Source organism: Trifolium pratense, linkage group LG1, assembly GCF_020283565.1.
Source record: "Trifolium pratense cultivar HEN17-A07 linkage group LG1, ARS_RC_1.1, whole genome shotgun sequence".
Classification (NCBI taxonomy): domain Eukaryota; kingdom Viridiplantae; phylum Streptophyta; class Magnoliopsida; order Fabales; family Fabaceae; genus Trifolium; species Trifolium pratense.
The window spans coordinates 26,549,710-26,575,936 of record NC_060059.1 but is presented as its reverse complement, the minus strand read 5'-3'; the positions used below and the strand labels follow the sequence as shown (position 1 = coordinate 26,575,936).

The 26,227-nt window shown below is 32.1% G+C and overlaps 2 protein-coding genes across 2 annotated transcripts; both read left to right on the top strand.

Moving 5' to 3' along the window:
- The first annotated feature begins 13,813 nt into the window (after positions 1-13,813).
- Positions 13,814-17,503, top strand: LOC123902234 (glycerol-3-phosphate dehydrogenase [NAD(+)] GPDHC1, cytosolic-like). The gene is made up of 5 exons (XM_045951903.1): positions 13,814-15,155; positions 15,283-15,504; positions 16,048-16,295; positions 16,824-16,963; positions 17,183-17,503. Exons 1-5 carry the CDS (start codon positions 14,507-14,509, stop codon positions 17,304-17,306), a joined length of 1,383 nt encoding a protein of 460 aa, XP_045807859.1. The 5' UTR covers positions 13,814-14,506; the 3' UTR covers positions 17,307-17,503.
- Positions 17,504-18,532: 1,029 nt separating this feature from the next.
- On the top strand, positions 18,533-21,140 carry LOC123902233. Its single transcript, XM_045951902.1, has 5 exons — positions 18,533-18,689; positions 19,745-19,787; positions 19,885-19,976; positions 20,063-20,155; positions 20,947-21,140. Exons 1-5 carry the CDS (start codon positions 18,615-18,617, stop codon positions 20,992-20,994), a joined length of 351 nt encoding a protein of 116 aa, XP_045807858.1. The 5' UTR covers positions 18,533-18,614; the 3' UTR covers positions 20,995-21,140.
- The last annotated feature ends 5,087 nt before the right edge of the window (positions 21,141-26,227 follow it).

Sequence of the window (26,227 nt, the reverse complement as noted above, 5' to 3'; positions counted from 1 at the left end):
AACACACAATCTAGGGTTACTTTGCATTTAATATGGGCTTGGCCCAATAACACTTAAACATAGTGTGATTTTTTTTTTTTTTTTTAGTTTTGTTCAAAGTGTCACATAAACATAATAATAACAATAATAATATAAAATTCCATTAAAATAACTTATTGTAGATCAAATATTATAATGTATTGCATCAAAAAATATTATAACGTAGAGAACATTTAAGAAAAAAAAAATAACTACACATTCATTATATATTGTAGATTCTTTAAAAAAAAAAGGTTAGCTATTGTTTTTTTTTTAAAAAATTCTTACAAGATTTTCAATTTTTTTTAGTTGTGATGATTTTTTATATAGGTTTATTATTATATGATTTTTTATATAGGTTTAATAACTATATAGTTTTATTATAGAGACCGGTTCATTCCATCGGTTTAATCCGATTTAATCCGGTTTGTCATGCAGTTCGACCAGTGACCCAGTGGTTCGACCAATGAACCAGTGACCCAGTACCCTCACCGGTTCGATGACCGGTCCGGTTTTTAAAACACTGGTTTGAATGCACAATTACTAAAATGGGTATTGGTATCTACTTAAAATTATATTTCTATTTTTTTGTCCAGACTTTTTCCGTTTTTTTTATATCTAAGTCTCTTTATGCTAGGTGATTAAATAAAGAGTTAATTACATATTTGGTCCCTTATGTTTATTTTAGGTTTTAATTTGGTACCTTATGTTTAAAAAGTTTCAAGTTGGTCATTTACGTCAAATTTTCGTTTAAATCGTCGACTTATCTAATGAATTTGCGTATGTGGACTACTTAGGAGAGTACTATGTGAAAGTTTTAGAAGAAATTAACTCAAAATTTAACAAAAAGTTAGAAAAAAATAAACTCAAAATTTAACGAAAAGGACCAACTTATGTTGAGATAAATAACATAAGAGTCCAACTTGAAACTTTTTAAACATAAGAGATCAAATTGAAACCTAAAATAAATATAAGGGACTAAATATGCAATTAAGCCTTAAATAAAATATTGTCAATTTTGTTTTTGTTACAATAAAATATTATCAAATAAGTCTATCAAGTAAAACATAGTAATAATAATAAAACAATTGTACCGAGAATAATAATAATAATAATAATAATAATAATAATAATAATAATAATAATAATAATAATAATAATAATAAAACAGTATTGCCCACTCAAGGTTAACATTGTAAATATAAAATTGAATAAATACAAAAAAATGAGAATTGATTTTACTAATCGCAAAAGCTAGGAAACATAGTTTCTTGTAAACGTGAGTTTGAAGCTAGAATTGATTTGCTTTAGTAAAAGCCAAACACCTCAATTTATAGTCAAATCACGTTTGACCCATCTAGAATTGCTTTTGATGAGTACAAACATGGATCCAAAGAGGTACTTAGTTAATGCTCCTAAGCACTTTTTTAGATAAGTTAAAAGAATAGTTGACATCTTTAGTCTTACCAACAAGTTGGCACTGAACATAGACTCATGAGTTGTCTCGAAATCGATATAACCGACAACATGTTGAAGTATTTGGCCGGGTGCAGGTCTCAGGTCAAGAATTGCGAAAAATCAGGCATGAACGGTTGCATACGGGTCGGGCAGGTTCGAGTCTCTAAAATTCTATCTCTTCGTAACTGAAACCGGCCGAACAATCATTAAGGCTTCGTTTGAATTGATGGAATATAATTGAATGATGTAGAGCGGAGTAGAATATCCCAAATGGAGAGGATCTTAACTCTTATTGTTTGGATAATTTATGATGGAGTGGCAAAAGATTAACATCCAATTTTTTACCTCCCAAATTGGATGGAACAAAATTGAGGGGTAAAGTGATTGTATGCGATGAAATCCATTCCCACGTGTTGAATTCTTATTATTTATTTTTATAATCCAAACAATGGAACATTAATATATTCAATCTTTTCTCATTTCATTCCATCAATCCAAACATAGTTAAGATGGAAATTAATATTTTTTTTCCTCCCTCTTTCAATCTGGTATACTCTTCGCTTAGTTATTTTTATTCATCTTTAATATAAGAAAAAAATGTTACATTTTACAAGGTTATAATACGGATGTGTTAAATTGTAATATATATTCTAAATTTATTTAATTTTTAATTATTTCTCTTCTAGTTAATCTATTATTGTCTTTAGATTTGCAGATTTAAAACAAAGTAACTGCATCTCACCCTCTTTGTTTTTTCATTTAGTTCTTTTATCCTTTGTTGTATTGCATACGAGGTATTATATTATTTGAAGATCGATTAAAAAAAATTGGATAATGGAATTTTAGGTGTAAACAAAGTTTAAATCTAACCTATAATAACCGACCTGCTCTACCCGCCATCCGCATGGTCCGACACCCGAACAAATCGAAAATATAGATGATCGAAATTGAGTGTAAATTAAATGGTTGCGATTTTTACCAATTTGATAATTTTCAATCCGAACTGACTGATGCTGAAGCCTAGGCACGCCCAAAGAAGAAACGCTGAAATTTAGATACGAATGTAGTACAGTACTAGTACTATATTGCATGCATGATTGAGTCTTTTCTGTGCCCCCTGTTGGAAAATGAACATAGTAGTGTTCATTTAAGTGTGGAAGTTGAAACATTGTGATTGGAAATGGGATGAACACATTGGTCTTGTAGGACTTGGAACTAAGGAGTGTGAATTAAAAAAAGTGGGAAATGTCCTACATTGATAAGAACACTCTCTTTAGTAGTGTGTATATATTTATATCCCAAAGTGACTAGGTGAAACATTATTTTTTAGTCACAAAATTAATTAATTTTTGATTAATTAATTTGAAGGAGAAACTTGGTTCATGTTTGACCGGTGGCATCATAGTGCCAGCTCCTTCCAATCTGCTCATTGATTCTTTAACGGATCCAAAATGAATTCATTAATCCACACATATTGCATGTTCCCTACGTTACTATTTGGTTGTCCTCCAATTAATCCTTACATAATGATCATTATTTGCTTGAGTGCTAACCATATAATCATGTTTGCTTCTTCATTTTGAAAGACACACGACAACAAAACAACTTACTTACAATTCATATAACTCTCTCTTCTCCAAATTTTCTTCACCAAAATATTATTGGTTTCCTGCTGTGTTTCATTGGTTTTGTGAACTGGTATTGTTGTACCAGCACTGATATTGTTATATCAGTGAGATTGATATTGTTGTATCAATTTTCAAGTGGTTTTGTAGAACCATTTAAGAAGGTGTTCTTTCTCCGATCATTACAGTGCAGTAATTGATCGGTTCTGTGTTGAACAGGGCTGTTTTATCCTGGGGACGACGCGGTTGGATTGTCTGCTTTGCACAATTTGAGCAGTACCGCGAAACGTCTTAAAGAGAGCGACCTAGTACGCGACTCAGCCAATAAAATCTTCAGTTCTAATTTTTAGAATTTTTTTTTTCAATATCAAAAACAACAATTTTAAGACGTTTTCAAAACTGCTATGGATACTGAAGATGTTATTGGCAATTCGGTTGTTGGTGCAACTGAAAGACCGTTTAAGTTTGAAGGACTCCACTTCAAACGTTGGCAACAGAAAATGTTTTTCTTCTTAATCTTAAAAAAAGTTGTCTACGTTTTAAGTGATGAGATGCCTCTTGTTGTTTCTGCTGGTTCAAGTTCAGGAACAAATCAAACTCTCGCCATCAATGGTGAAAACGGTGAAAAATCTGATGCTGAAAAACAAAAAGAAAAGGATTCGATTGATCCTGCAGCACAAATTAACGCCCAAGAGCTTCAACTGAAAAAGGAACAACAAATATGGTTGCATAATGATTATTTATGCAAAGGCTATATCATAAATGGTCTCTGTGATGATTTGTATGACTATTATAGTACATACAACCGTGCTAAAGATGTTTGGGAGGCGCTGAAAAAGAAGTATGATACTGAGGAGGCTGGTGTGAAGAAGTATGCTGTTAGTAGGTACCTGAAGTACCAGATGGTGGATGAAAGATCTGTGGAGGCGCAATCCCATGAGCTCCAGAAAATTGCACATGAAATCATAATTGAAGGTATGCCTCTTGATGAACAATTTCAAATTGCAGTGATGATTGACAAACTGCCCCCGAGTTGGAAAGAATTCAAAAACCAACTTCGGCATAAAACAAAAGAATTTTCTATTGAAAGTCTGATTACCCGCCTCCGAATTGAGGAGGAATCGAGGAGACAAGATCAGAAAGAAGAAGAAAAGGCCTATGTGGTCACCGATAACAAAAAAATTTTCGGTGCGGTTCTGAAGCCTAAAGGCAAACAATTAAAGAATCAGAACCGTGGTCAAATGAACCAAAATAAGAATGGTAACCCTTCAAGGGCCCATAATGCTAAGCAGCAGCCACCAAGAAATGACAATGGTGCAAGTGGTGTAACATGTTTCACTTGTGGTAGACCTGGTCATTATGCTAAAACTTGTAGGCTTAGAAAAAAACATGTTGTCGCCTCTAATGCACAAGTTAACGTGACTGAAGAGCCATATGTGGCTATGATCACCGGAATCAATATGATTGGTGGTACCGATGGCTGGTGGATAGATACTGGCGCTACACGCCATATCTGTTTTGAACGTGCTATGTTTAAGACATACACGGCTGCTGAAAATAAGAAGGTGCAGATGGGTAATTCTCACACTTCTGATGTTGCTGGTATTGGGGATGTTGAATTGAAGTTCACATCTGGAAAGACTCTGATCTTGAAGGATGTCATGCATGTGCCTGACATGAGAAAGAATTTAGTTTCTGGTTTTCTTCTTAATAAGGCTGGGTTTAATCAGAATATTGGGGCAAATTTGTACACCATCACTAAGAATGGTATTTTTATTGGAAAAGGGTACGCCACTGATGGCATGTTTAAGCTTAATGTTGATTTGAATAAAATTTCTCCTTCCGTTTACTATGTGTGTGATTTTAATATTTGGCATGCTAGACTTTGTCATGTTGGAAAAAAATCTATGTTTAATCTAAGCAACGTAGGATTAATTCCAAAGTTTAATAATAATAATAATAATAATAACAACATAAAAAAATGTGAATTTTGTCGTCAAGCGAAAATAACTAAAACTTCACATAAATCAGTTATTAGAGAATCTGAATCATTAGATTTAATTCATTCTGATATATGTGAACTTGATGGAACTTTAACTAGAAATGGTAAACGATATTTTATCACTTTTATCGACGATTGCTCTGATTATACTGTTGTATATCTAATAAAGAATAAAAGTGAAGCGCTTGATATGATTAAAATTTTTGTGACTGAAATTGAAAATCAATTTAGTAAGAAAATTAAAAGGCTTCGTAGTGATAGGGGAACTGAGTATGATTCTATTTTGTGCAATGAATTTTATAAACAACATGGAATTATACACGAAACGATTGCGCCATATTCACCTGAAATGAATGGTAAAGCAGAAAGAAAAAATAGAACTCTTACTGAACTAGTTGAAGCTAGTATGCTCCACTCTGGTGCTGCCTCACACTGGTGGGGGGAAATTATATTGACTGTTTGCTATGTCCTGAATAGAATCCCCAAGGCTAATAATGTGGTCTCACCTTATGAGATATTAAAGAAAAGACAACCTAACTTGTCTTATTTGAGAACTTGGGGATGTCTAGCTTATGTCAGGATACCGGATCCAAAGCGGGTTAAACTCGCTAGTCGTGCCTATGAGTGTGTCTTCATTGGCTATGCGGCAAACAGTAAGGCTTATAGGTTTTTTGACCTAAATGCTAAAGTTACCATAGAATAGGTTGATGCTGATTTCTATGAAGATAAATTTCCTTTTAAATCAAGAAATAGTGGGGGCAATGAATCCACAAATAGTGGGGGCACCAAATCAAGTCACATTCCTGTGATAAGAAATTTTGAGAGCAACAAAGAAATAGAACTTCGAAGAAGTAAAAGAGTAAGAGTACCTAAAGATTATGGACCGGATTATTCGGTATATTCTTTAGAAGAAGACCCTACGAGTCTTCAAGATGCCTTATCATCTTTGGATGCAGATTTATGGCAAGAAGCTATAAATGATGAGATGGAATCTCTTGAATCTAACGGGACCTGACACTTAGTAGAGTTGCCTCCTGGTTGCAAACCAATTGGTTGTAAATGGATTTTGAAAAAGAAGCTAAAACCCGATGGCACTGTTGATAAATACAAGGCTCGCCTTGTGGCCAAAGGTTTTTGACAAAGAGAAAATATAGATTTCTTCGATACTTTTTCTCCGGTCACTCGAATAACATCCATAAGGGTACTATTTTCAATTGCCGCTATTTATAATCTAATAGTACACCAAATGGATGTTAAAACTGCTTTTTTAAATGGTGACTTAGAAGAAGAAATCTATATGGAACAACCTGAAGGATTTGTAATACATGGACAAGAACATAAGGTCTGTAAGTTAGATAAGTCCTTGTATGGACTTAAACAAGCGCCAAAACAATGGCATGTAAAGTTTGATGATTTGATGATCTCAAACGGATTCAAAGTGAATGAAAGTGACAAATGCATTTATTATAAATATGAAAATGGCATTTGCACTATTGTATGTCTCTATGTAGACGATTTACTCATCTTTGGATCAAACATGACTGCTGTAAACGCAGTGAAATCATTGTTGTGTAATAACTTTGATATGAAAGACCTCGGAGAGGCAAGTGTGATTCTTGGGATCAAGATCACTAGGTCAAAGGAGGGAATAACTTTAGATCAATCCCACTATGTGGAAAAGATTCTAAAGAAATATAATTACTTTGATTGTAAACCTGCTTGTACGCCGTATGATCCCAGTGTAAAATTGTTTAAGAACACTGGTAAAAGCGTAGGTCAAAGGAGGGAATAACTTTAGATCAATCCCACTATGTGGAAAAGATTCTAAAGAAATATAATTACTTTGATTGTAAACCTGCTTGTACGCCGTATGATCCCAGTGTAAAATTGTTTAAGAACACTGGTAAAAGCGTAAGACAAACTGAATATGCGAGCATCATTGGCAGTCTTAGGTATGCCACTGATTGTACCAGACCCGACATATCATATGTCGTCGGACTGTTGTGCAGGTTTACTAGTAGGCCAGTAATGAGCATTGATAAGCCATTGAGAGAGTCATGAGGTACCTTAAAAGGACCATGAATCTTGGATTGCATTATCAGAGATTTCCTCCTGTACTTGAAGGGTACAGTGATGCTGATTGGAACACCTTGTCGGATGATTCCAAAGCAACTAGTGGCTATATATTCAATATAGCTGGAGGAGCTGTGTCATGGAAATCAAAGAAACAGACTATATTGGCTCAGTCCACTATGGAGTCTGAAATGATAGCGCTTGCCACTGCTAGTGAAGAAGCAAGTTGGTTGAGATGCTTGCTATCTGAGATTCCCTTGTGGGAAAAACCTATGCCAGCTGTGTTGATCCACTGCGATAGTACCGCGGCTATTGCTAAAATTGAGAATCGATTCTATAATGGCAAGAAACGTCAAATAAGACGTAAGCACAGCACAGTGAGAGAGATGATCACTAAAGGTGCTGTGAGAGTGGATCATGTACGCACTGACGAAAATTTAGCGGATCCTTTGACGAAAGGACTAGCTATAGAGAATGTCCATAATACATCTAAAAAGATGGGACTAATGCCTATATGAATTTCTCATGATGGAACACCAACCTAAAAGACTGGAGATCCCAAGAATTAGGTTCAATGGGTAATAACAAGTCGTGAGGAGTTAATGATGATCATGCAAATAAAAATAAGAAAAGCATGATTCCTGAAAGCGAAAGGATGAGTTGAAACTCTTAATGAGATCTATACTCTGTATGAGTGGAGTACTGAGCTTCAGGAGTACTCTTGATAGACTCACCTATATGAATGTGGAACTGAGGCCGGATCCTATGGAATTTAGAGGCGAATTCCTAGAGCGTTCATGAAACCGGGATTAACGTGCAGGGCCACTAAAAGCACGAGCTATTAAGAAACACCTTGTGGAAAGGTTGTGTGCGGGTTTGAGAAAAATCTGAGATAGAGTTCAAGACAAGTGTCACTCTTGCTAAATCGGGCTCTTACTCGCTATGCAAAGGTTCAAGTCATAGACACCTTTGCTTATGCGCAATCTTTTAGAAACCTTTGAAACACTTTTTTAAATTCAAGTGGGGGATTGTTGGAAAATGAACATAGTAGTGTTCATTTAAGTGTGGAAGTTGAAACATTGTGATTGGAAATGGGATGAACACATTGGTCTTGTAGGACTTGGAACTAAGGAGTGTGAATTAAAAAAAGTGGGAAATGTCCTACATTGATAAGAACACTCTCTTTAGTAGTGTGTATATATTTATATCCCAAAGTGACTAGATGAAACATTATTTTTTAGTCACAAAATTAATTAATTTTTGATTAATTAATTTGAAGGAGAAACTTGGTTCATGTTTGACCGGTGGCATCATAGTGCCAGCTCCTTCCAATCTGCTCATTGATTCTTTAACGGATCCAAAATGAATTCATTAATCCACACATATTGCATGTTCCCTACGTTACTATTTGGTTGTCCTCCAATTAATCCTTACATAATGATCATTATTTGCTTGAGTGCTAACCATATAATCATGTTTGCTTCTTCATTTTGAAAGACACACGACAACAAAACAACTTACTTACAATTCATATAACTCTCTCTTCTCCAAATTTTCTTCACCAAAATATTATTGGTTTCCTGCTGTGTTTCATTGGTTTTGTGAACTGGTATTGTTGTACCAGCACTGATATTGTTATATCAGTGAGATTGATATTGTTGTATCAATTTTCAAGTGGTTTTGTAGAACCATTTAAGAAGGTGTTCTTTCTCCGATCATTACAGTGCAGTAATTGATCGGTTCTGTGTTGAACAGGGCTGTTTTATCCTGGGGACGACGCGGTTGGATTGTCTGCTTTGCACAATTTGAGCAGTACCGCGAAACATCTTAAAGAGAGCGACCTAGTACGCGACTCAGCCAATAAAATCTTCAGTTCTAATTTTTAGAAAATTATTTTTTCAATATCAAAAACAACACCCCTGAAGAGAAATGTATATATCAGATAATTATTTTGTTTAGCCAATGTGTAACATATATATCATGTATGTCTCATATTTTGCATTTTATTTCTCGATCAATGAAATCAACAGACTATGAATACATTCTCTATCAAAGAGCACCCACGAATGATATGGTGGTCCTGGTACTGGTATTAGATAACCTGACCATACATGGGCATTCAAAAATTTCTTTTAAAGTCAATTCAATAATTTAGAATTCAATGTTCAAACCACCCGTTTTATGGGTGTGAGGGTGACTAGCTTGTCATGACTCATGAGTCTTGTTTTGTATTTCTTACTATTTGATGTTGAATTTACGAATGAACTTAATAACAACTTTTTTGGTTTGTTTGCACCACCAATTTAATTTGGTTCGGGGTTAGTTTTCTAACATTAAGTGGTTTCAGCCCCTCCTAATCGCAGTTGCGGGAATCGAACTGTGGTCTCCCTACCAAGTTCAACGACAATCACCACTGAACCGACTAACGATTAGTAAACTTAATAACAATTTAATTAGTAAAGTCATAATTCTATATATTTTTTTACAATTATCATCTTTCTTAGTATGTGAAATGGTTAAAGCTTAGAGTTAAACAGAAGTTATTATGGGATCTGGATTTGGTGCTGTCCAAAAAGCACGCAGTTTCACGTTGTACTGTATCCTGACCGTCTGATCACAATCCAACGGATCAGATTTATAGTGATTACTTTTTATTGTATTTAATCTAAACTGTTTGATCGTGATTGAAATGTCAGGATACAGTACAGCGTGAAACTGCGTGCTTTTTAAACACCACCAAATCCAGATCCGTTATTATGGATCGAGGGAGTATAAATAAAGGGTAAAAATTAAAGGAGGAGGGGCAATCTTAAATGGGTAAGATCATAAGAGGGCACCCCACATGGAAACATGATTGGCAAAGTTATCCAAAATTAATGACCATTGCGGAAGTTGGCAGATTTACACACTAACCTCTTAATGCCATGCCGTATATGTTTTCAATTTTAACCTTATCTGTTTTTTTACCATCAACTTTCTACTGTCATTTAACATTTAACATTTAACCGTTGGGCTCGTTTGGTGCGCAGGATAGCATAGTGACAGGATAGGATATAAAACAGGATAAAGATAGGATAGGATAACAACAGGATAACAGTTATACTCAGTTATCATATCCTATGTTTGGTGCACACAGGATAACAAACATGATAACTATTGTATTTTGTTTTTAATACATACTTTCTCATAATAATATGATAAGATATATAACATATTTAATTGACAAAATTACTCTCGTAAAACAATTATTATTTTTTAAAAATTATTTTGATATACTTTGAATTTTATAAATAAAAAATATAAATAAGTAATCAAATAACTTTATATAATTTAAAATAAAAATCATGAGAAAATAATCAAGTTTAATTTTTTATATGAATCATACGTAAATAATAAAACTACTATTGCAAAAGAATTATATTTAATTTTTTATAAAATTTAAGTTAATATCCCTATTTGTCAATTTTTTAATAATCATTTTACTTTAAAATATTGTAATTTTAGTAAAATTTTGATTTTTTAGAATATATAAATTACAAAATTATCCCTGTGAGAAAATCACATACTCCCTCCGTCCCAAATTATAAGGGAAAAAAACCCATTTTTTTTGTCCCAAATTATAAGGGAGAAAGTCATTTTCAAGAATGTTTTTCCCTTATTCTCATAAAATTAAATGCAATTTGCATTTAATTTTCTCTCTCTACCATTTTCTCAATAAACAACATCCAATAAAAATTGTTTTTACATCTTCCTATGCAACTTATTCCAAAGAAAACCCACAAAAACATATTTCAAATTCTCATGTTTTACTTTTTCTTAATAAGTGTGATTTTTTTATTTTCTCTTATAATTTGGGACGGAGGGAGTATATATTTAAAAATTAATTATTTTATTATTTATATTTTATTAATTTTATTTTATGTATTTTAAAATATATTTTATAAAATAAATCAATACTTTTTTTGTCTTCTTATCCTATCCTGCTGGTAACCCAGCTCAAATTCAGGATAAGAATTATAACTAGAGAGACAGGATAGGATAAGCTTCAGGATTAACTTATCATATCCTGCTGTATCACCAAACACTGGATTGCGGCAGGATATGATGCAGTTATCATATCTTGTCTCTTATCCTGTGCACCAAACGGGCCCGTTAACGAGTACTATTTAAGCATTTTAATTTTTGGGTAAATTTACCCCCTGCAAAATAGGTCAGTTTTGCGTTACCCCCTGCAAATTTTTTTTTTGTGATTACCCCCTGTAAAATGAAGATTCCATCATTTACCCCCTCAGTCGATAACATGTATGCTGACTGGACAAAATTGATGACGTGGCACGTACAAGTGAAATTAATTTATTTTATATTTATTTTTTTATTGTCAATTCATTAATGAATGTATAATTATTATTTTTTTAATTAAAAAAAAGGTGAATACTTTTCTACCCTCACATAAATTGAGCGCATATGCCCTATGCTGATGTGGCACCAATGAAATTCATTCACATGTATCTAAGTCAAACATAAATAATATTTTACCGCAAAGTAATTTTAACTACTTTTATTTTCAATTAATTATATTTTAGGTTACTATTTTTCTTTAATTATATTTTAGGCTATTTGTGTAAACGCTTCACTTTACCATCAATTTTCATCACAACAAGCTTCAACCACCAAATTTTACGATCAACCACCAAATTTTCACTGCTTCTTTCTCCATTCTTATCATTGGCCACCAATTTTCCACTTCACTTGTGATCCTTCCTTCAACAAGACACTTCTTCTTCGTCGTGGTCTTCTTCTTCGCCGTGACCGCTTCTTCTCTTCTGCAATTGTCGTTGCCGTTTCTCCTCTTCTGCAATTGCCGCTTCTTCTTGCCCTTCCTTCAACCTTCAAACGCTCATTCACCTCTTCCGAAATCACTTGCCCATCATCGGCTACGTTTGTTCCAGAATCGGATTCGGCTAGGTAACATTGATTTTATTTTTTATTCTATTGTATGTTTTAATCACTCTCTAATTTCTTCTGAAGCTTGAAGGTTCCATACAAAAAATGAATCTGAAGCTTGAAGGTGAAATCAGAGAGCGAATCTGAAGGTGAAATCATAACGAAGATGAATTGAAAGTTTTTTGACGATAAAAAGAAAGCTTTTTTTTTATGCGAAGAAGAAAGTTATTTGAGACCGTAAAACAATTTGAAGAAAAAGCAAACAAATTAGAAGCAATTAGGATCAAAATGTAAATTCATAGAATATAATACTTAAAATATAATTAATTTAAAAATAAAAGTAGTTAAAATTATTTTTGGTAAAAAATTAATTATGTTTGACTTAAATACATGTGGATGAATTTAATTGGTGTCACATAATGTCACGTCAGCATAGGGCATATACCCTCAATTTATGAGAGGGTTAATTAGAAAAAACCTAAAAAAAAACTGAAAAAAAAAAAAGAAGAAAAAAACGATAGTAATTGGGGTTGAAGGTTCATCTTCTTCAATATTGCTATAATTTCATCCTTCTCTCCAAAAAAATCAACAACAACAAAAGTTATCCCCTCTCTAGGAAAAGAAAATCAATCAACACACCAATATACTCAACACCTAAATCTTCATCACTTACTTATTCATCATCTTCAAACCCAAATTTTCATCACTCAAACCCAAATCATCTAAACCTGTCATCTTGAACGAAACCAACATAAGCCTTCATCGTCACCTTCGCTGAAACCCACAGAAACCTTCATCGTCACCTTTGATTTTTGTTTTCAGATCTGGAAAATATTCATTAAACTTAAAGTTCTGGAAAATATTCCTTGTTAACACAAAAAAGTTCATCAAACTGTAGATCTGGAAAATATTCATTAAACTTAAATTAATAACTCAAACCTTTATCCAAGAATTGAAGAGTTTTGGAAAGTTTAAATTTTTTGTTACTTTGGCTTAGTTTTGTATCGTATAGTTGTGATTATAGAAGATAAATAATTTAGGGTTGTTAATAAGATGTGAAATTTGAGAGAAATTTGGGTAAGAAGATTTTGTTGATTATGTGGGATTTGATTTGTGATTACACCGAGAAGAAGAAGAACAAGAATGTTTATAAATAAATTCTATTAACAATTTTTTTAAATTTCTTTTTCTTTTTGAAAAATTAATAATTATATTAAGTTATTTATCTACTTGGCACATAAACTTTAATAAAAAATGAATGAAAAGCCACACATGCATCCCACGTCATTAATTTTGTCCAGTCAACATCCATGTTGTCGACTGAGGGGGGTAAATGATGAAATCTTCATTTTACATGGGGTAATCACAAAAAAAAAATTTGCAGGGGGTAACGCAAAACTGACCTATTTTGCAGGGGTAAAACCCTATTTACCCTTAATTTTTTTGATAAATTTAAGCATTTTATTTTAAAAAATTATTATTGTAAAATGTAAAATATTTCAATTATTAAAGCATTTACTTCACATATTTTTTTAAAATATATTTAAAAAAATTATTATTTTAAAATGTAAAATATTTCAATTTTCAAATCATTTACTTCACATATTTTTTTTAAAAATTTTATAAAATTTTACTATTTAAAATACTTAAAGAGTGTCACTTACTTGGTTAGCATTTTCGTATATTATGTTTTGTTCTTTCAATTAAGGAGTTAGAAATTAACCTCAAATCAGTAATCATCTCTTTAAGGGGGTTCTAAGACCAATTCATTGCTATAAACAACAATTATGTCTTAACCAATGTTACTATTATTAACCATTTTCTCTTGCAAGTTTTCCACATTGCATTATTAACGTATTGAATTCAATGCACATTTCAAACCATCACCTTTCTCACATGATTTTCACTTTCCTTTTGCATCCTATCTTCATATTTTAACCACCATTCTCTTCAACAAATCCACTTAGTTCTTCACATTTAAAGCAATAAATTTTTTATAGTAACTTTTACTTAACATAACTATGTTAGTTCCCAACACCCATGTTGTTTTTCATAATTTTGTTTTATTAATTCTAGTTGTGTTTTTTTGTTGGGGTAGATGAACAAACTCTAGACGGAGAAAACAAAGTTAGTACATTTTTTTTCTTCCATTTTTATCTTTTGGAATTGTGCTTCTTAGCTACATCAAATAAAGTTACATTTTTTTCATACATCTATGTTCTGTTTGATTTAAGTTCTGACTGAAAAAAGCTTCATTTTTCTGTCAAGATATCAGTTTGTTCAATTATTCATCTTGCAACAAGATAAGATTTTGATATCATAGGCACTGAAATTTGAAGCCTTGTATTGATTATTGGGTTTTAGAGCTTATTGGGTAGTTAGCATTATGGGTGTAGTTAGTAATAATTCAGACTCAGATGGATCTGTTCAGAATTGTATCAATGGTTTAGAGGAGAAACTTGACGAACTTCGCGGCCTTCTTGGTAAGACTAATGGTGATCCATTAAGAATAGTGAGTGTTGGAGCTGGTGCTTGGGGGAGTGTTTTTACAGCATTGTTACAAGACACTTATGGACAATTTCGCGACAAGGTGCAAATTAGGATATGGAGAAGGCAGTTAAAGGTAGTTGATAAAGCCACTGCTAAGCATTTGTTTGAAGTTATAAACTCTAGGGAAGATGTGTTGAGGAGGTTGATTCGGCGTTGCGCTTATTTGAAATATGTTGAAGCAAGGCTTGGTGATAGAACATTATTTGCTGATGAGATTCTGAAAGATGGGTTTTGTTTGAATATGATTGATACGCCGATTTGTCCTTTGAAGGTTGTTACAAACTTGCAGGAAGCTGTTTGGGATGCTGATATTGTTGTTAATGGATTGCCTTCGACAGAAACACGTGAGATTTTTGAAGAGATTAGTAAATATTGGAAGGAGAGAATCACAGTGCCTGTAATAATTTCTTTGGCAAAGGGTATAGAGGCTGCATTGGAGCCTGTTCCTCATATTATAACTCCCACAAAAATGATTCACCAAGCAAGTAAGAGTATTTTTAATCTCTTCTCTATGTCTATGGCTTTTATCTACCATTAGATAACATAAAAGCTCTCGTACTCTTTTTGCAGTTTTCGATCAGATTTAACTCTTTAAAATGTATACTTTTACAGCTGGAGTTTCGATGGAGAACATACTTTATCTTGGCGGTCCCAATATTGCATCAGAAATCTACCACAAGGAGTATGCCAATGCTAGAATATGTGGTGCTGAGAAATGGAGGAAGCCTCTTGCAAAGTTTCTGAGACAACCACATTTTATTGTTTGGGACAACAGTGACCTTGTCACCCATGAGGTCATGGGTGGCTTAAAAAATGTTTATGCGATCGGTGCCGGTAAGCTTCATATTAGTCATTATACATGTGTACTACTTGTATTCTCAATGCCTTTCCTATGTTATAATCATGTAAGTTAGGAAAAGCGTATGAAGGTTCTAGCATATGCTTTAACATGCTATCTTGGTATCCTAATTTTAGGGTTTTAAGATCGGCCACTATATGGTGCTATTTAGGATTGACAACTATGGGGCCTAAAACAAATCATGATGAAAATCACGGATAATAACCAGAATCATCGAACAGTTATTTTTAATGTAGTGTTATTAAAATTGAATTTTTTATGGTTTCAAACTGTGCTCGATTCTATCAGTACAAAGTATCTAGATCAGTGCATTCATAACTAGCATTTGGTGTGTCTTGCAAGTTTCAATACACTTTGGATCTGCAGTGATTTGGTTTAATGTTGTTGCTCTTTCATTGAGGTCGGAAATTGAAAACTTCAACTAATATAATACAATCTGGCCTTCTTCTCCATTTCCCTAGCGTACATTTTGTTTACGATTCACAATATATATGTCTTTTGTTTCTTATTGATGTCAGGAATGGTAGCAGCCCTTACCAATGAGAGTGCCACCAGCAAATCTGTATATTTTGCACACTGTACATCAGAGATGATATTTATCACTCACCTGTTGTCTGAAGAACCTGAAAAACTCGCGGGACCATTATTGGCTGATACTTACGTGACTCTATTGAAAGGTCGTAATGCTTGGTACGGCCAGATGCTAGCTAAGGGGGAATTAAGTCCTGACATGGGTGATAGCATAACAGGCAAAGGAATGATTCAGGTATTTGTTTTTGTACTTTTCCACTTCATAGTTTGTTCTATACATCAATGCTAAATTCCCAAGACATGCCAATTGCCTCTTTGGAGTAATTTTCTACTTATTGTTGATCATATAAGTGCTTATGCATAAGCTATTTCTTTAGAAAAAAAATAAAATAGTCAAACTATTGTCATATAAGCTATAAACTATTACATAAGCTATCTTGGAGAGCTTATGGAAATAAGTTGAAAACTGCTTATGAACATCATAAGTTGTTCAATAAGTTCTACCAAACAGTCTCACAAGTGTAAGTCAATAGATAAGCTCATATAAGCCAATCCAAAGTCCAAACTTGCCCTTTAGTTAGTATTACATTTGTCTGTTTTTCTTGTAGGAACATAAAATTCACATTTAGCTCACATGTGTCCTGCAATTAGAATTTTTGAAAATGGGAAAGTGAGTACAAATAGGATTCATTCAAATTCTTCTAAGAAAACAAAGAATGAAAGTAAAGAAAAGAAACAGTGACACTGCTATTTATGTTTGTAGGGTGTCTCTGCAGTAGAGGCTTTCTTTGAACTTTTGAGCCAATCAAGCCTGAATGTGTTGCACCCTGAAGAGAACAAGCCTGTTGCTCCTGTTGAGCTCTGCCCAATCTTGAAGACACTGTATACAATATTAATATCCAGGTATTTTCTTGTAACCATTTGCTCGAATCTTCGATACTTGACATGACACTCTGCGATTGGAATATGAGATTCTTTCCTGTGGTGAGAATGTTTTCATGTTGATGCAAATATTTTCAGGACAAACAACAAAAAATTTAACTAAAATAATATTTAAGTCTTGAATATATTTTATATGACCATGTATCTTTCTTGCCTATGGTTCATGTTGGTTTTTTTTAGGGAACAATCAACAAAAGCTATTCTTCAAGCTCTGAGGGATGAAAATCTGAACGATCCGCGTGAACGTATTGAGATTGCACAAAGCCATGCATTCTACAGACCTTCACTTCTTGGACAGCCTTGATTATAATTTATAAATGTAGAGCATTTGGCAATAATAGAATCATTTTTTATGAACTAGCTTATTATTATTTAATGGAAGATTTTGATACACATTGTATATATATGAAATGCAGAACATAACCCCCGTTGGCAATTGGACGTGTAATTGCTCAAAAACATAGTACTATAGTAGTAGTTTGATTCAATTGGAACCCTGAATCTCCGACTCTTTTAACCCTTAGCTCAACTAGTTCAACCAGTTGAGCTATTCATTCCACCCATATCACTGATAATGTTAATGTAGCATGTTTGTTTAGCCTTGGAGTCACGGTTACAATATTTTTATCGTAGTCAAAGTGACATAATTGTTAGACGGGTAATCTGTGTGGTGTCTTGGGATCTCCTATTTATGTGCGCGCGTTACCGTTCTATTTACAAACAAAAATGGGTCCCTTGATGGTTAAATATTTATCCTAAATTTGAGTTGAGTTAAAAACTAGCAAGATATAGAATAAAAATAAACTTAGAAGTTTGTGAGCAAAAACTATTACCAAACATTTTTTCGGATCGTAAAATTTTAAAAAAATCTCTATAAAAATAAGGCTATTTTAAATTTCATAAAAATTATTTTGAGAGATAATATTTTTTAAAATTGTGATTTTTATTAAGTTAAAATCTTTAACTTGAATATTTAAATGATGGAATGTCAAATTCACTCTTTTTATTCATAAAAAGATGAATTTTGTTTGCCACCCATTTGGGTCTCGCAAGGCTCGAGGATTAGTCTCTGCAGTTGCACACAGAGGATACCCAGTTTACACCAAAAAAAGATGAATTTGAAATAACTTTTACTCTTTTTAATCAAATTATCATAAAAATGATTTTTTTTTTAAAAAAAAGTACATAGAAAAATCACTTTTTTTAAAGTTAAAACAAGGCAAATGTTATCATGTGCACCTAAGGCACATGTTAAGAATACAAATATAGAAATATTTTCTCGAAACATGTGTATTATATCTTTTAAGCATTAAATTCGTTTATAATATTAAATGCAAATTTTTAATGATAGAAACCTTAACATGTGCCCTATATGCACATGTTAACAGCACCCTTAAAACAAAGGCATCCAATTTTTAATTTTTTTAAAAAAGTGATTTTATTTTAAAGAAAAGGATTTAACCAAAATTAAAATGATTTTATTTTAAAGAAAAGGGTTTAACCAGAAAAATAGGGGTGTGTAACGAGCAAAAATGTAATCTGTGAAAAGTATGGTTTGTTTGTGTAGAGTAAGAAGAGGAGAGAAGAGAAGAGAAGCAGAGGAAAGAGAAGAATGGTGGAATCGGTAGCAGTAAACGACTGGGAACTCACCTTAAAGCCTTTCTATCAGAGAGCTTCTCAAGCCGAGGTCACACTATATATATATACTCTCTCTTTCGTTTTTTTTTTTTTGAACGAACCTTGTTGCTGCTTCATAATGAATGACTCTTGTTGATAATCACTAGTCTTATATGGGGTTCAATTGTTTTTGTTTCACTTGTTCCACAAACAACACTATCAATAGGGTATTATATTTAGTAACTGATCCTCTCCGGACATGAGATCATATGGATAGTAAAGCTGTTTCCGGTTGTTGAATCCGGACCGTTGAACGGTAAACCTTATACTTACACTCCGACGATCAAGTCAGTAGGCGCCAAATGTGAGATGTAGGGTTTAGATATGACATACTGACCTATACCATGAGTTAGTCTTTTATAGACAGAGAATTAGGGTTTCAAGAGACCTAGAACCTTCTTGAACACCCCGGGGGAAAGGTGTAAGTGGATTACCTGCAGGGTAAAATCCTGCGGTACATGTGTCCTGAATGGATACGATCAGGTGTGCTTTAGGGCGTGTCCTTGATTTGGTCCGAGATGCTTTACTTTGTTTGGGTGACCCGGTCCAATCTGTGAGTGGACCTTGGCCTAGTAAGTAATTCTGCCGGTGAATCCAAGTATCCAACCAACCAACCTAGCTTATGTGAAACTCAACTTTGTGTGACTCTAGGTTATACTTAGTGGTGGAACAACACATCAGTGTAAAATTACAGAAACAAAGAATTGACCCTTAAATAGACGTTCTGTTTCCACAAATTTGCTTATATATTGTGCGATAATATGGATGATAGTTTTCACTATATTCCCTTGCAATAAAAAACAAAGATTTAAATGACATTTCCTTGTTCGAATTGGAAAAACTTCAAACTCTATATGATATAGCGAGTAGTGACATTGATATTAATCATATCATCATTATGTTGAAAATCAAATGACTCTTGTGGCCTATGTCCATCTGATCTTGTTCCTCTTGCCCCAAAAACTGAGTTACTTCATTATATCGTTCTATTTTTATTTTTTATTTTTTTCTAAGGCTTTTTCTATAAGTAAATTACTGAATGATTCTTACCACTGTATATTTTAGGATCGCATATCAAGACTTGAAGCTGCTATCCATAGTAGAAAAGGTAGGTGCTAAGTACACAACACAAAGCAAAAAAAGTGTTTTCAGGTTCAAGCCGGTTCCTAATATTATGAAACTAAATTACATTTGCTCTATCTTAGATACTGAGAATGAGGAACAGTTACAAAAGGTTAATGATCTTCAGTCAAAGCTAGAAGTAGCGAACTCTGAGTTAAAATCAGAAAAAGAAAAGGTTATACTCATTTACAAAGTTATATACATTTAATTTTTTGTAATGTGTATTGGGTTGTATCCTCTTACCAATGATTTGATTTTCAGGCTCAGATGCTTGCTACAGAAAATGAAAAACTTCAATACCGTATAATTCATCTTCTGCGATCACTTAAGAATGCTGAGCTGAAGTTAGAGCAAGTAAGTATCGCTTGTTTTTCTTTTAATTCTTAAAATATATATATCGATTAATTTGTTAATGCTTGCATAGTAAGTATGTGTTATTGGAATAGGAGTCTCCGGAAGATGGATTTAGAAATTTATGGCCATACAGTAACTTGGATGAAATTCTGTAGATGTTCAAATAAGACGAGGGAACTGTTTTGGGTACACTTTTGTTGAAACCTAAGGTTCACCTTCATTTGTTACTTTAAATCCAAAATAGGCATTAATCTGTTAACCTTAATTTTGTAGAAGAGATCATATAATTAAGGGACATGTAGAAATTTTAGACAGCATTCAATCTTATAATGAATGATTTTACGAAATTTACCCTGCTAAGGTTGAATAACTCTTATAAGCATAATATAGTATGATGGCACAAAACCAATCTTTAGTTGGTTCAGTGGTGATTGGTGTTGAACTTGGTAGGGAGGACCACGGTTCGAACCCCCGCAACTACAATCGGGAGGGGGCTGGAACCACTTGATGCCAGAACTGACCCTTGAACCAGATTAAACTGGTGGTGAAAGCCAAAAAAAATAGTATGATGGCACAAAGATTTAAATGTTAACCAAAAGAGTGCAAGTTAAGCTTGAATTCTCAAAAATGTGATTAGAATTGAATTGATATTTATGTTCATTATTCTTCATTGTATTTGTTTATCACATTTGTGTTTAGGCTAGTTGAATGGTTGAACTTATTTAAAGAAATGTTGTTCTATGGAATGTGACTCAAAGCTAAATTGTTGTTATTTCATTTCTTGACCATAGGTTACAGCGCGGGAGCAGCTGGAGAGCTTGAAATTGCAGGATTCTTGAACTTATGCGCTGAAATAGGCTGTTGCTCTTTTCTATTTTCTTTTTTTGGTTAATGTGTACTCTATCTTACTGGTTTTACAACATTGCAATTGAGATTTTTGTTTTTCTCATACATTACTTATAATAGACATTAGAATTTCCTCATACATCATCATAGACACTCTAATTACTTCAAAGCCGTAAAAAAATAGCTGCCTTTCAAAAACACAATTTTCTTGTTGTCATATATATCGCGAAGGATTGAATCGATGACTTTTTATAAGTTATGTAAAATCACACTATGTTTATATTATTAATATGCATAATTCCAAAGGGACACAAAACAGTCCATGGACTGCATTATGCAGTAAACCAGACCCATATTCTTTCTGCATAATCTAGTCTTTCTGCGGCATATAATCCATCGCTGTTACAGGCACATTATACCAGTGTGTTGTGGAAGCAAGGCAACTATGAATTACTTATATTTGTTTGTTTCTTGTTCTTTTACACCAATAACTTAACCATATCTTCTGTTTTATCAATGAATTAGGTATAGGTTCACTTTTATGAAATTCTTTTATCTTAACTTCTGCAACCAGAAATATATAAAAATTGTAGGGCAAAAATTCAAAAGCACTTAGAAAGGAAAGTTGGATAATAATAATAATAATAATAATAATAATAATAATAATAATAATAATAATAATAATAATAATAATAATAATGAGAGAATTAATCTAGTATCATTATCTCATGATCTTTTTTACGAAAAAAACAAATCTATCTTTTATTTGCACTAGTAGTAAAACATTGAAACTTTCCATCTGTATAATCTAATTGATTTTAAGTGTAATATGCAACACTGAACCAAATAAAAGTAAACTAGAGATCGATATTCTCCAAATAAAAAGGTAAGACACAACAATTTAACAGAAAATAATAATAACATCACTAAAGATGAAAGGTTCTTGAACCCATCAATATGTACCAAATTTTAGGGAATAATAATTCCCTTCAATACAAACAAATTTATGCCCTAAGTATAAAAGTTAATCTTCTTGATTTTATGCAATCTCATGTGTCGACCCATGTAAACCCTTGTTGGATGGAAAAAGAAATTGATCTTCTTGTTGTTATGAGTTGATGGCGGTGCCCTTATTATTGATCGCATCATGATGTGTCTTTTGTTTCTTGTTGTGAGATGATTTGTGGCCACCGAGTGCGTTGCCGGAGCTGAAGCTTTTGCCGCACAAATCACAATTGTACATTCTTGTTGAACCTTGTAAATTTGTTGAATAGTTAATTTTTGTATGCTGATTATCATCATGATAATAACGAGACCATGGATTATCAAAAGTAGAAGATGGAGTTATTTTCTTCCTCATGATCGATGGTGGATGGAGTGTAGTAGTGATGAAATCAAAGAGCTTTTTTTTTGACAAAGAAATCAAAGAGCTTAGAGAAAGAAGAAAGGTGGAGAATTTGAAAGGCGTTGAAGGGTGAGGTGAGTGAAAAGTGATATTTATAGGTTTGTAATCACGGCACATGTGTTTAGGTCAAATTTTAAATCTATCTTTATTTTCAACGTTTCTTTTTAACATATCTTTAACAATTTTATTTTCTCTCTCTTCCATATCTTTTTAACATATCTTTTAACAATTTTATTTTCTATCTCTTCCATATCTTTTTAACATATCTTTTAACAATTTTATTTTCTCTCTTTTCCATATCTTTTTAACATATCTTTTAACAATTTTATTTTCTCTCTCTTCCATATCTTTGTATTCTTGTACTAAAAGAAATTGAATTTATAAAATAACTAGCGGGCCAGGCAGGCGCGGAACGCGCCTGCCTGTGTCTAACTTATGTACCCAAAAAAAAATATACGCCTTATGTTATGGTGAGTTTGTTAATAAAAGATTTTTGTTGCTACTAAAAAAAAGCAAGGGTAATATTGGTATTATGAAAATTCTACCCCAAAACTCATGTATTCTTTTTATATATTATAGTATATAATAGATATAGATGAAAAAACCATAAAAAAAAAGAGAGGAAGTTAAGGGCAATTATGGAATAATTAAAAAACCATAAAGGAAGTTAAGGGCAAAATGGACCAAAAAAAATCCAGCCCAAACTCCCCTATCCCCTTTATATATTGTTATAGATTATATAGTATATAATAGATATAGATGAAAAAACCATAAAAAAAAAGAGAGGAAGTTAAGGGTAATTATGGAATAATTAAAAAACCATAAAGGAAGTTAAGGGCAAAATGGACCAAAAAAAATCCAGCCCAAACTCCCTTATCCCCTTTATATATTGTTATAGAATAGTATAAAATAGATATAGATGAAAAAACCATAAAAAAAAAAAAAGAGGAAGTTAAGGGCAATTATGGAATAATTAAAAAACCATAAAGGAAGTTAAGGGCAAAATGGACCAAAAAAAATCCAGCCCAAACTCCCTTATCCCCTTTATATATTGTTATAGATTATAGTATATAATAGATATAGATGAAAAAACCATAAAAAAAAAGATAGGAAGTTAAGGGCAATTATGGAATAATTAAAAAACCATAAAGGAAGTTAAGGGCAAAAGTTAAGGGCAATTATGGAATAATTAAAAAACCATAAAGGAAGTTAAGGGCAAAATGGACCAAAAAAAATCCAGCCCAAACTCCCCTATCCCCTTTATATATTGTTATAGATTATAGTATATAATAGATATAGATGAAAAAACCATAAAAAAAAAAGAGAGGAAGTTAAGGGTAATTATGGAATAATTAAAAAACCATAAAGGAAGTTAAGGGCAAAATGGACCAAAAAAAATCCAGCCCAAACTCCCTTATCCCCTTTATATATTGTTATAGAATAGTATAAAATAGATATAGATGAAAAAACCATAAAAAAAAAGAGAGGAAGTTAAGGGCAATTATGGAATAATTAAAAAACCATAAAGGAAGTTAAGGGCAAAATGGACCAAAAAAAATCCAGCCCAAACTCCCTTATCCCCTTTATATATTGTTATAGATAAATACATCTTTATTTACATATATTAACAAAAAAAATATAAAGTATGTTGACCTTCATCAACAAAATAATACAGAATTTAATTATTCAATTTTTTTATGTTGATAAAATAACATGTGGGTTGGGAACAAAGAGTGGAGTATCACTCTCCCATTCCACCATTCCTCTTTAAAATTTCTAAAATTTGTATCATTTTTCATATTTAAATAAATTATTACATTGAATACAAAATTAATTTTACATATAATAATAAAAACCCACTTGGGGTTGGTTTAGTGATGTTGGCTTGTGTCCTTGGAGTATGTTCCTCTCAAGGTCTCGGGTTCGATTCCTGGTGCCAATTTCGGTGGGCTAAGTCCATATTGAGAAAAAAAAAACTTTGGCTTTTAAATGGGCCCCTGCAAGTGGGCGGTGAGATTGATCCCCTTGAATTAGTCGGTCATAGGCCGAAATACCAAGTTTTCAAAAACAAAAAAATTACAAATAATTAAAAAATTACAAATTTCTTCAGATTGATCCACGGATAATTTATATTAGTTTATCTTTATATTCATGTTTTGTCTAGACTTGACCTTATATTCGATGTTTCTTTTTGAACATATCTTTTAAGAATTTTTTTCTCTCTCTTCCCAAATTTATCTTCCCTTTTTTTGGTCTTATTTTACCTTGCTAAGTTTGGATAATAATACTCCGTCCCTAATTATAAAAGTATCATTTCAAAGATAAAATTTGTCCCTAAATATAAGTCCCTTTTCAATTCCCTAGACACATTTATTATTACTTTTCCAAATATAACCCTACTTTACATTGAAATCCGAAAAGTCAACTACAAATACATCTTTTCACCAAGGATAATTTAGTAATTGTAATACCCAAAAAGTGCACATTTATTACACTACCAACTTTTCTTGATATGCGTAAAAAACCTCAATGGGGGCTTATATTAATGGACGGAGGGAGTATATCGTAACAACTCTTATAAGCATAAACTAGTATGATGGCACAACAACTTTGTCTCGTAAGATTTAAATGTTAATCAAAAGAGTATAAGTTAAGCTTGAATTCTCATATCTTCCCGAGTTTCTACATAATATATCGTAACAACTCTTAAAAGCATAAACTAGTATGATGGCACAACGACTTTGTCTTGTAAGATTTAAATGTTAACCAAAAGAGTGTAAGTTAAGCTTGAATTCTCAAAGATGTGATGAGAATTTGAATCGATGTTTATCAATGTTTATAGACATTACAATTGAGATTTTTGTTTTTCTCACATACTAGTATTTCTTATATTAGGCATTATAATTTTCTAATACATTATAACACACACTATAATTACTTCAAAGTAGTAAAAAAATCTATTTTTTTCAAAAAAAATCATTTTTTTATTTTACTTGTATTTGTTTCAGATTTTTTTAAAAATCATTTTAGTTAAAACAAAATCATTTTTTTCTTCAAAATCTATTTTTTTTTAAACCATTTTCTAAGAAAATTGATTTTTATGATTCTAAACAAATGGAAAATAACTTTAGATTTTCTTCAAAATCTCTACAAAAAAATCTTTAATTTTTTTTTAAAAAATTTGTTTTTTTTTAAAGCTTAAAAAACAGGTCCAGTGTCTAATTATCAATTGAACTACACTCGTTTGTTAGAAGAAGAATCGGCTTGTTATATTTTATAAAAAAAAATTATTTTTTATACTAAATAACGGGTCTGTTTATTTCAGCTTTAGGGCCTGTTTGTTATAGATTTTTTTAAAATAGATTCTTATAGTGTTACATAATTTTGTGTAAACAAATTTACAAAGAAATTTTTTATAAAAGCTTCAAATGAAAATTTGGTTTGAATAGTTATTATTAAAATGTGATTTTAGGTATTTGATCATTTTATTGAAACTTTTTTTGATATCAAAATTTCGAAAAATCACTTAATTTTGAAGCTATTTTAAATAGATTTTCATAAAAATCATTTTTGAAATACAGCATTTTGAAAAAGTTGTGATTTTGACTATGTTTTGATCTTCAATAATGTGTGTTTATGTTATATGACGTCAAAATTAGTGTTTCAATTTAAAAAAATAAACGAATATAAGAAAACTTATAATATTTCGAAATCCAGTTTTAGAAAATCAATTTTTAAAAATAAAAAGAAAAATTATTTTCTTAAAGTTGAAACAAACATGCCCTTAAGAAATCGATTTTTTTCTTTGTAATATGCAAAAA